The sequence below is a fragment of the Dasypus novemcinctus genome, chromosome 9, assembly GCF_030445035.2.
Source record: "Dasypus novemcinctus isolate mDasNov1 chromosome 9, mDasNov1.1.hap2, whole genome shotgun sequence".
Classification (NCBI taxonomy): Eukaryota; Metazoa; Chordata; class Mammalia; order Cingulata; family Dasypodidae; genus Dasypus; species Dasypus novemcinctus.
In genome coordinates this window covers 38,191,650-38,203,724 of record NC_080681.1, presented here as the reverse complement: position 1 = coordinate 38,203,724, position 12,075 = coordinate 38,191,650, and the positions used below count along the sequence as shown (strand labels likewise).

Below are 12,075 nucleotides of genomic sequence, written 5' to 3'. Positions count from 1 at the left end.
TTTTTAGTAAATACAAAGTAGGACTCCTGTTGAAATGGTTTTTTTGCTACATTATCCACTGATTTTATTGTTTCTCTCATTTTGCACTTTTCATCCTTAACAGAGATTTGAAATTGGATAACTTATTGCTAGATACAGAGGGCTTTGTGAAAATTGCTGATTTTGGTCTTTGCAAAGAAGGTAATTGAATGTTTTAAAGTTTCTTTTCTAATAGATTACTATTCCCTTGTGTTTTGATAGTTTTCAACTTTGTCATTGGAAAGCAAAATGTATTTTTAACTTAATTCTCCAATAAGAGATTGTGAATTGTTGATGTGACCTAAATACCACATTACTAAGACTTCATCTTTGAATATGAGTAAGAATTTATCTTTGAATTGAGTATACTAAGATTTCCAGAAATCTTAGTATAAACTGAGATTATCTTTCTGTGATAAATAATTTTGTCACTACTCTTATACTACTATTTAAGCATCTAATTGTTCACTCTGCTGGGCCTATACAGAATGAATTATAAAGGACTAATAACTTGTCTCCAGCTTCTTAAAAATTTTAACATTCTTAAATAGAAAAAAAAAAATACATGTATATATATTTATATATATAAAGAATGTGTTCTATATATCAAAAGTAAATAAATAACAGGGGATATTTGAAATCACAGGTAGCATAAGAAAGCATAAAGTGGCACCAGCCAGTCCTAAGTTTTAGTCTTAGCACTGCCCTTTACTATGTATCTTTGGACTGGTTACCTTTAACCTCTTTGAGTCTGTTTCCTTAACTATAAAATGGATATAAGCACTCCTGTTTAGGAATACTGTGAGAATTAGAGGTAAGTATCTGTCACAATGCTGTTTATTATCTGTCACCTACCCCCTCTACACTGGTGGTTTAACTTCGTCTCCATAGCACATAGCGTAGTGCTTAGCATATCATAAATATTCCACGAATGTTCAATTAATAAGTAGTTGAATAAATGAATGAATGAGCTATGTAAATATGTGTCAGCCAAGTACCCATTGACCTCCTAATTGCCGGATCCAGAAAAAGTTTTTTTCTCTTATCTTCTCTGTATTGGACACTGTTGATTTAAATGCTTTTGTTACTCAGAGTCTCCCCTTAGCCCACAGCTTTTCGGTCTAGTTTTTAACTATTTAGACAGTTGATTCCTAAATCTATTATTTCCTTTCCTATGAGTTCCAAACATATATATTCAACTTATCTATCAGACAGGTTTACTTGAATAGTCAATAGGTACCCTAAATGTAATACAAACAAAATAGTTTTCCTCACATAGTCTAGTTATTAGTTGATAGCAACATAATCCTCTCATTCTCCCAATTAGAAAATGTGAAATTGTCATGGACGTCATTTACTTCTCACTTTCTATATCCAGTTATTTATCAAATTCTGTTGATATTTCCTCCCAAATACGTCTTAAACATATCATTTCTCCTCTTTCTGCCAACTGTCTTCTTTTGACAGGACTACTAAAATAGCATCCTAACTGTTCTTTCCTGTCTCTACTTTTTTTTCTCCCTGAAATCAATCTACCATGCTCTTGGTAAAATATTAACATGGCCCATACAAATACAGGTCTAGCCATGGCACACCCCTGCTGAAAATCTTTCAGTTACTAGCAGTTTTCTTTCCGATCTGCCTCTCTACCACTCTGCACTGATCTCTTGCTGCTCTCTCCCTAAAACTTTCTCCTCTAGCAAGAGGCAACTGTTTGTAGTCTATGTCTATCTACCACTATCATTAATCTCAATGAAGGATGGGGTCAACTCATTATAAAATTACCAAAGTATATCTTTTTTCCTCCAGTTTCCTATAAGTTCCTTAAAGAAAAGAATTATGACTTACTCATCTTCGGGTTTCCATCACTTAATGCATAGTTGGTACACAGAAAATATGTATTGAACAACCAGACTTATTATGTTCTTCATAATCATAAAAATTTACATAGTAGACTATAATAATAACAGCTAACAGTTGTTAAACACTTTCTTTGTGTCACTTGCCATGTGCTTCATCTGCATGATCCCTTTTAATCCTCATAACAATCTTATCCATTTACAGCCAAGGAAACTTAGGCTTAGAGAGGTTAGGTAACTTTGCCAAGCTCTCACAACTAACAAGTGGCAAAGCTGGATTTATACCCAGGTCTTTTATGATTCCAGAGCCTGATATTAATCAATTCCATGGAGTTTTTCCAATTTGAAGTCCTATCTAATTTGGCCTGCTTTGGTAACTGTAATACTATTGTATATGTTTGCCTTTTAAAATTTAGAATTGAGAGTTTTTCTTTTCTAACGTAACAGATTTTATAATATTACTACAAACAAGACAAAGCAAAAATTTAACTTTTTTCCTAATCTTGACCAAGTCACTTAAAAGTCTTGTGTAGAACTTATATAGATATATCAACTCTCTTTTTTAAAATAATATTTTATTAGTACAACAATATGATATTTTTTTAAATTGCCAAAAAATATATATCCTTCCTTCTTAATGTAATTGTCATTTATGCCCTTCAAGTCTTGGACCATAGGTATACAAATTCATTTATGTTTCTGAGTCTTCATGTGTGCATTCCTTTTTGAACTTAGAACTAAAGCTTTTCTTTCAAATTTTTATAACACTTTGGAATACATGGAGACATTATCTTCAATAAATAGAGTACATTTTTGATTAACTAATGATATTACCAAAGTATAAGGAACATGTTTGCAAATCAGTTAGCTAAACTATTAACCCCATATTCTTATATTATAGGACACATTTGGTCAACTCTTGATTATCCAGTGGTTTGCTTTTTGGTGTTTTCCAAACTATACTTTATGTTATTTTTAGAATGAACTAAATAAACTTATTTAAAAGGTTGAATTGGAAAGGTAAAAACTGAAGCTCAAAATCAGTTCATTTTGTTATGACTTCTTACCAACCCTTGTAAAGTAATGACAAGGAAAAGAAAATAAGTGACTGACAGGAAGCATTGGAATTTTATTTATTTATTCTTACTCATTAATTAGATAGTAGAGTTGCTATTGCACAATTTTCTCTATACCAGTCCTTACCATTTTCTTTAAAAAGACTTATATATATGTATGAATTTAGTCTTCACAGACAAATGCACAGCTTTTAATTTAACTTCTTTTTATCTTCTAATTATTATGCTACATTTATATAGAAAGAAATTAGATTTTTTTTCTGTTAACAATTATTTAACTTTTTCCTTTTTCAGGAATGGGATATGGGGATAGAACAAGCACATTTTGTGGCACTCCTGAATTTCTTGCCCCAGAAGTATTAACAGAAACATCCTATACCAGAGCTGTAGATTGGTGGGGTCTTGGTGTACTTATATATGAAATGCTTGTTGGTGAGGTAAGCAGTATAAAATAGGTGAGAGCGAGCCGAGTAAAGATGATTGAAAGAATAAAGTGTGTCATTTGTAAAGCCACCTCATATGCTCTGGCTTAAGTGAAACTTAAGTTTTTATTTATGTATACTAAAATAGGCTATGCTTCCATAATGCCTTCACTGTCTTCTAGATGGTTATATGATCTGTGAAATGCATTACCAATGCTTTGAAAATAGTTCCTTTTATTTCAGTTTTGCCATGGTTATGTTATATTGTTTTGTTTTGTTTTTGTTTTTGTTCTTATAGAAGGTCCCAGGAATTGAACCTGGAATCTTGTACAGTCAAAGCAGGTGCTCAACCACTGAGCTACACCTGCTCTACTGTGGTTATATTTTATGATTTTAAGACATAATATATAAAATTGATCATTTCATAGGGAATAGACTAGCAGGAAGACTTAAGAAGAAGAATGTACACTGTAACCTGTAAAGTCACCAATCTGTATATTGGTCGGAAATAAAATGTATACTACAAAAATGGTAGAGCAGAATCAAAAAGTTTAACCACTTTTTCCCAAATGTTTTCTATAGGTTAACTTGATGTAAATTTCTGTAGAAACATAATTGTATGTAGAAATTGTTACCATTTAAGAAGAAATGATATTAAATAAAGCAGTAATAAGGCACTTGACTAGCTAATCTATTGTATTATAAGTTATTAGAAATGATGAATTAAGATAGACTCGGGAAGGGAATAAATCTTTGACAAGTAATTGAAAACTACCAGAGGGACTCAGTGATCTGGAGATGCAAGAAAAATTATCTTATGTAATTTTTACATGTTAATTCATCCAAATAGACAGCCACTTTTGTTATGTAAATGGGAGTGAATACTCGGGAAAACAAATAGCTAATTAAATGGTGGTAACCATGTGCTAGGCACTATTCTGTTTTATGAATAGTAGCTTATTTAATTTTATAGCAGTTTTATGATGTCGATACAAGTCCTTTCCCCATTTTCATATACATAAATGGAGAGAAAATCGGTTAATAACTTGCCTAAAGTTCCTCAGCTCCCAAGCGGTGGAGCTGGAATTTTAACCCTGGCATTCTGACTTCAGAACCTATTTCTAAGCCATTATGCTTTGCTACCTGCAAGGTATGCTGTTGAATCCACACAACCATGTTTCTGTTCTTTAGACTAGCGGTCCAAATCTGAAATCCTTACCCCCTATTTAGAAAAGCTGCTGTCTGGTGTTTTGGGGTAGAAAGATTTATTTTAGGTCTATTCCATAGAAGTCTTTACTTTCTGAAAGTGCCAGAAGTACTCATAAAGTTTGTTTCTGTAAAATGGAATACTTAAACTCCTTGCTTTAAAAAAAAGATACATCCAGGTAGTTTGTAATTATTTGTAATAATAGATAACATTAGATATAAACTTTACCTAAACCTCACTTTTATCACAAACAAATGTGCATATCATCTCTAATATGCAAAATGAATTTTAAGCAAGCATATGATTTTTGGTAGTTTAAATATTTAATTGCAAACTACCTGGATGTATCATGCATTTTCTTCTTTTTTTTTTTAAGATATATTTTATTTATTTCTCCCCGCCCCTCCCCCCCGTTGTCTATTCTCTGTGTCCATTCACTGTGTGTTCTTCTATGTCCTCTTGCATTCTCGGTGGCACCGCGAATCTGTGTCTCTTTTTTGTTGCATCATCTTGCTGCGTCAGCTCTACATGTGTGCGGTGCCACTCCTGGGTGGGCTGTGCTTTTTCACACAGGGCAGCTCAATTCAGGGCACACTCCTTGTGTGTCGGGCTCCCCTATGCGAGGTACACCCCTGCGTGGCAGGGCACTCCTTGCACGTGGCAACACTGCACATGGGCCAGCTCACCACATGGGCCAGGAGGACCTGGGTTTGAACCCTGGACCTCCCATATGGTAGATGGACACTCTATCTGTTGAGCCATGTCCACTTCCCTATTATGCATTTTCAAGTTAGTATTTATATACTTTTACTAGTTTTAAGGACTGGAAAGACACCAAGAGTAAACTAATGTGCCAGGTATTCTTTCCCAAAAAAGAGTGAAGATATCAGAAAATACAGAAATGACCCTTGGGAACTGGAGTTAGATACTATGAATATTGACCTATGAACAGACTATTGGGTTCTTTTTATATGTGCTTAAGAACACATTTGTCATCCTTCTGTTTTAGCCCTGTTCGCTTATATTTGTAGAAACAAGGTATTTTAATATTTTAACAAATATGTAGATATCTCTGCTATTCAGAGACTTGCAGAGAGACAGTTTTCAAAGTACAGAATTGACTAATCAAATAGAAGCCAACAGCAACCTGTATTAACAAAGTCCAAATTAAAAACTGAATGGACTGGGAGAGAGTGTAAACTACAACATAAGCTATAATCCATGCTGTGTAGCAGTATTCCAAAATGTACTCATCAAATACAGTGAATGTACCACACTAATGAAAGAAATTGCTGAAGAGGGAGGAGTAGGTGGTGTGGGGAGTGGAGTGTATGGGAACCTCATATTTTTTAATGTAACTTTTTGTGTGATCTATGTATCTTTTTTAAAAAAAGATAAAAAAAAAACCTTGCAAAATAGAATTTTCCCCTAACTTGCTGTCAGTCCCAGAAAGAAATTAGATTGTTCTACATAGTAAATATTTTGCATGAGTGACTGAACATATAGTTTTTTGGTAACTGAAAGGTTTGAAAATTTCTTAATTACAAGGAATAAGATTGGAAGCTCAGCCTAAGGAAGTTAGGTTCTGAATTCAACTATACAGGTTCCTCAAGTCAAAGATCCTTCCCTTTCCATTAATTTTGCTTTCTGCTTGGCTCTTTCTTATTCTTTGATCCCTTAAGGGAGACAGGCAGCCAAATCAAACCTAACAAGGTAAGGAAGCCTATATTTCTTCAAGAGCCAATGATAAATAGGGTTAGAGTTACTGAATTCGCTTTACAACTTTTTTCTGTCATTTTAAAGTATTAAATGATACCTGGACATTTGTTTCCTGAGATATGAAAATAATTAAGCAGACTGTAAGCCATCTGAAATTCTGAGGAAATATGTCACATTTAATAGCCACGTGTTCAACATAGTTGAGAGTTTATCCTTTTGTGAATCAAATGGTTATACTGAATATAATGTAACTGCTTTTTTTTTTAAACTCATGGTCATTATGAGCAATGATTTCCATATGGTGCTTATTGAAATGCACCAAGAGTTATTGTGCTATATAGAACATTAAATATGCCTGGAAATGTGTGCTTTCTGAGTTCTTCAGTCTACTTTTTAAAGTTTTCCAGTCTAATTTTCTTGACACTTATGTCTTGGTGCCATCATTGTACCAATCTCTAATTCTTTTTTGCAACCATTAATTTACTTTAAAATCCAGAGCACATCCTTAACTACTCTATATGCACAATCTTTGTGCTTTTTTCTATAGTATCACTTATTACTATATTTAACTTACCCATTTTCCTCTGTCTTTACAAAAATTGAGCTGCTTGACGATTCTACTATCTGAATATTCCCCATTGTCTAGTAGGTACTCTAAATATTGACTGTCTGGCCAGATAGATAAGTGACTGGAATGAAATGGACTAGAGCAGAATGAAATGGAATGGAAAGAAATTAAATGAAAAATGAAATGATATATGATATGACAAGTTTGCTAGAAGGGACTATAAAATAAGTTTAAAAGAGATGTCAGTAAGCATATGGCGTAGCATCTGAGTAAAGGTAAATACCTGTTGGGGCTTCATGAAGCCCTTTTTATGTTTGTAGGTTTGGTGGGTTTGGGGTGGAAGGAAGTCAACCCCCTTCCCCCTCCCCCACTGTCTCATTCTTCATTGTACTTTGGGTAGGTGTCATTTTAATATATTGAAACTCATTTTAACTCACTCAAAGATATTTCTTCCAGTCTCCCTTTCCTGGTGATGATGAAGAGGAAGTTTTTGACAGTATTGTAAATGATGAAGTAAGGTATCCAAGGTTCTTATCTACAGAAGCCATTTCCATAATGAGAAGGGTAAGAATCAGTGGTTTGTAAACTACTTAAATCTTTTATATATATACAAGGAAATTTCCCAGTAGAACTTTAGAAGTTTTTCAGTTCATAGATGTTTCATGGTTCAGACAGACACATACAAGAGCTATATAAATCTTTGAAATTATGAGAAGCCTTATAGTGAAATTCTGGTTTTATTTTAACTTTTATACTTTACATTATGTTAGCTGTTAAGAAGAAATCCTGAGCGGCGCCTGGGAGCTGGTGAGAAAGATGCAGAAGATGTAAAAAAACACCCATTTTTCCGGGTTAGTATGAAAATTTAAATTTTTTGTGACAATGGAACACTTAGGAATAGGAAATTAAACTGGTCATTTTGTGTTTTGTGATCCAGCTAATTGATTGGAGTGCTCTGATGGATAAAAAAGTAAAGCCACCATTTGTACCTACCATTAGAGGACGGGAAGATGTTAGTAATTTTGATGATGAATTTACCTCAGAAGCACCTATTCTGACTCCTCCTCGAGAACCCAGGATACTTTCAGAAGAGGAACAGGAAATGTTCAGAGATTTTGACTACATTGCTGATTGGTGTTAAATTACCAGACACTGTGAAACCACGTAGACTGACTCACAAGAAGACCTCTTAAGAATAGCAACCCTTTATTTGCTCTCAAAAGTACTATTCCAACACCTTCTTCAAAAGTGGCTTCTCAGTATATTTTCATTGTAAATTTGAGCACTGGAAACAGTTTCATGGAGTTTAAACAGAGTGAACATCAGCCATGGAAAGGTTCATCACAAATGAATACTTTTGAATCAATAGTCTATTTTTTTAAAAAGAAAGAAAACACTTCTACAGTACCTAGCTTTGTCATATGTCTGCCTTAAGTGGAAGAAAGATTAATCAGTTAACTTCACTTAGCTGTGTTTTACAAAAAGAGAAAAGGCTTGGAATGCTTATACGATTCACAGAACAATTCTGTTTGAATAAGGCAAATGCTCTTATTTTCTTAAATGACTTTAAAATCAAAAAATGTAGTTATAGTTTGAGCACATTTTGGGCTTGACTTTTTTAAAAAGCAGAATGAATTGATGCCTTGTTTATAAATTTTCTATATTTATTAGGAGAAAATGTTTTTATTGCCTTATCTTTACCAACCATGTAACAGAGCCTCATAGCTTACCAACAGAGCTACTTGCCAAACAATTTTTTTGTTATAACAATTCAGAGACAAGCAGAAACAACTAAACATCAGCATTGACTTAAAATTTTAAAACTGAAAACTTCTGATCACCTGAACCAAGATAATATATTACCTGTATGCATTCCCAAAGACTAGACACTCATGTATGTTCAGTCATGCTTCTTCCAAAATCAGTGAGTTGATTATCCCCTTTTTGATATTTGTTCTACACTTATCAACTTAGTTCATCTTGTTCTTGTGTCTGCTGTAGAAGGTAATTATGTCTTTGTTAAACCATAGGGATTATCATTGTATACATGCTGTGAACATGTATATGTATGTGCAAGTTGTAATGTATTTTATGTTGTAGGCTTATTATTTAATTTCACCACTTCTTTACTTTTGTCAGTGGCCGAGCAGACACCTCAGACTCCAGCATTTACATGAAGTGCATTTGTATATTTTAGGCCACAGGATCCAGGTTTTATATTGGCAGTTTCTGAGGGTAAAAGCAATATATTGTAACAGAATGTATAAATATTTTTGATAAAACAGTCTATATTTTATAAAATTATTATAACACTAAAGCTGTACCTCAAAAGTCTTAAAAATAATTTGATCAAATACGTTTTATAACTCTTCAGAGGGACCGTTTGTGGCTTTTAAAAAATACTCTTACAGGAAAGTCTTTTTACCAACTTTGACTTTCCACTTGCTGTGAGGTGTTTTTTTTTCCCCCTCTAAGTCTATGACTTCACTGTTTTTTCTTAGTTCAGTAGTAACATCTTTGATCCTGTGCTTAGCATGTTAGGGTCATTATACCTCAGGAATACCAAGTTGTTAACTAACCATATTGAATTAACCATTTAATCACACTGAGCTCATCTCTTTAAAATTAGTTTAGTTTATATCCTATGAGAAAGATGAAAGTACACTGATATTAGACAGTTGAGTTAAAAACATTTATAAGTATTTTAGCCTTGCCTAGAATATGTTGGAGTGTTTTTGTTGTACTCTGAAGAACAATTAAAATTGTCCAGAGAGAATTCATAGTACCTCTGAAATTGATTATTACCCAACATCCTAGGGGAAAGTCCTGTAGAAATAGCGAACAATATACTATGTAAAGTTATTTTTAAATTTTAGTTAACTTCCTTGGCAAAGGAGAATGGAAGAATTTAGCTTAATTGTCTTTTTAATTTAAACAGTGTTAACATTGAAAAAAAAACACTAAATACTTTTGAGGTACAGTTTGCTCACTTTTTTGGTTCTAAATATTCATAGAAAGCAATGTCTAAAATAGGCTTTTAGCGTTTAAAACTGACATAGCATTTTGTAACTACACTGTACAGAATTTTTTAATTGAAGTCAATCACTAAAAAAATTAGAGCAGGGTATATTCATACAATTAAGCTGAAAAAAAGCACTAACTTTTCTGTAGTTTTAAAAATATATATATTTTTAGTCAGATTTCAAATTTTAAACTATAGAGTGTAAATATATTTTGCTATTACTGTATGTGTAAGTGACTGCTCAAGCACTTTGTAAGGAAATTAGGACGTTTTAGAATGGTACACTATGCATTCAAATGAAATGTGCCTTTATGTTATTCTAAAAAAAGTGTTTTGCAGTCATGAATTACCACAAATGCACAAATTAAAGTTTGAATAGATTGTAATTTGTAACTTTGGTTTTAATTATTATTTCCTTTTAGAAACTTGCTTTTGATCAAAATTTGCATTATCTTTGTTCAAGATCTCAAAGACTAATTAACTTCAGTTAGTCTTCTTGCAGATACTTTTTGTCCTGAGGAAGGGCTAAATTGTGAAGATTCGGAGCAACTTGTCCACTGGGGAAAATGAGGGAAGTTACATTCTACTCTGTATAGTTAATAGCATCTTTCATTCAACAGATATTTATGGAATTCCTACTTTGTACTAGACACTGAATAGTGAGGTGAAAAAAGGCAACAAAGTCCTCGTAAATGAAGAACAGTATGCATTAATGTGCAGTAATGCTATCTAAAATGCAAACAGTAGTATATGTACTTTTCTTTTGTTTGAGGTTAACTTATTTTACTTTAAAAGCCGAATATTCCAAAAATGCAAATTAATGAAACAATATTCACCATTGTATAGTCATCTCATAAAAAAATTGTAAATGGAGTATTTGGGGAATACAGAATGATCCATGCTATCCCTCTAACACAAATTTATGATCATAATGGAAATTGCCATTAGATACTGTGTAAAAGCTACTTTGTAGATTCAAATCTAAAAACATTTTTGGAGGCAATCTTCCCAAAGCAACTAAGGATGAATATGGGAAAGCCAAAGGAACAAATGCCAATCCATGGATCATACTCTTTAATTTAGAGTTCTTACTTACTTGTCATCCGTCTTTTGAGATGTAGTATTTCTCTTAGATATTGGCCTTATACACTTATCTGGTTCCAGACTTAGCAAAAGTTATCATTAAATTATATACATATATTTATATTTGTGTGTGTGCATATAATTAGAGGTAAGTTTCAGGTGTTTTGTTTTGTTTTGTTTGTATTTAAGGAGGTACCGGGAATTGATCCCAGGACCTCGTACAAGGGGGCAGGTGCTACATCTGCTCCCCAAGAGGTAAGTATTTAAATAGCTTCTAAATTTAAGTGTCAAAACTTTCTTCAGACTGAAAGGAAAGGACACTAAACAGTGGGTCAAAGCCGCATAAAATATAAAGACCCGAGGGAAAGTTATCCATTTGGGTAATTATAAATGCCAATACTCTTGAATTGTATTTTTTGGTATGTAACTTCTTAGTTCCTACTGGTGCTTAAATGTAAATGCGTAAAGATAATGATAAATCTGTGGTTCTGGACATATAATATACAAATATATACGTGGTAACAAACACAAAAAAAATGTGGGGTACAGAAATATAGGAAAGTGTAAATGGATTAAACTCCAGTCAAAAAGCAAAAATTGGCAGAATAGATTAAAAAAGCATGACACAACTATATGCTGTCTACAAGAGACTCACCTTAAATTTATAGGCAGGTTGAAAGTGAAAACATGTGGAAAACTGTACCAGACAAGTAGTGATGAAAAGGGAACTGGGGTAGATATACTAATATCAATTTTTAAAAAACTTCATCTCTAAAACTTTTGAGAGACAAAGACAGTCATTATTTACCAACAACAGAGCCTCAAAATATATGAAGCAAATACTAAGGGACTTGAAGGGAGAAGTTGATTGTTCTATTTTGGTAATAGGAGACTTTAGTACACCACTTTCAATAATGGATAAAACATCTAGAGAGAAGGTAAATAAGTAAATACAAGACTTAAACAATACTCTAAACCAACAAGACCTAAGAGACATATATAAAACACTTAACCCAACAACAGAATACACATTCTTCTTGAGGGCGCATGGATCAGTCTTCAGAATAAGTATGCCTTCGGTCACAAAACAAGTCTCAATAA

The 12,075-nt window shown here is 33.0% G+C and overlaps 1 protein-coding gene across 3 annotated transcripts in view; it reads left to right on the top strand.

Moving 5' to 3' along the window:
• The window catches only part of PKN2 (protein kinase N2), a 193,418-nt gene extending 183,134 nt beyond the window's left edge, over window positions 1–10,284 (top strand). For all 3 annotated transcript variants that reach the window (XM_004483583.4, XM_058303216.1, XM_058303215.2), the window contains 5 exons: window positions 104–180; window positions 3,248–3,390; window positions 7,326–7,433; window positions 7,640–7,720; window positions 7,807–10,284. In XM_004483583.4, coding sequence (XP_004483640.1) covers window positions 104–180; window positions 3,248–3,390; window positions 7,326–7,433; window positions 7,640–7,720; window positions 7,807–8,010 — 613 coding nt within the window. In that variant the 3' untranslated portion in view covers window positions 8,011–10,284. The remainder of the gene's footprint in view (window positions 1–103; window positions 181–3,247; window positions 3,391–7,325; window positions 7,434–7,639; window positions 7,721–7,806) is intronic.
• Window positions 10,285–12,075: the final 1,791 nt, after the last annotated feature.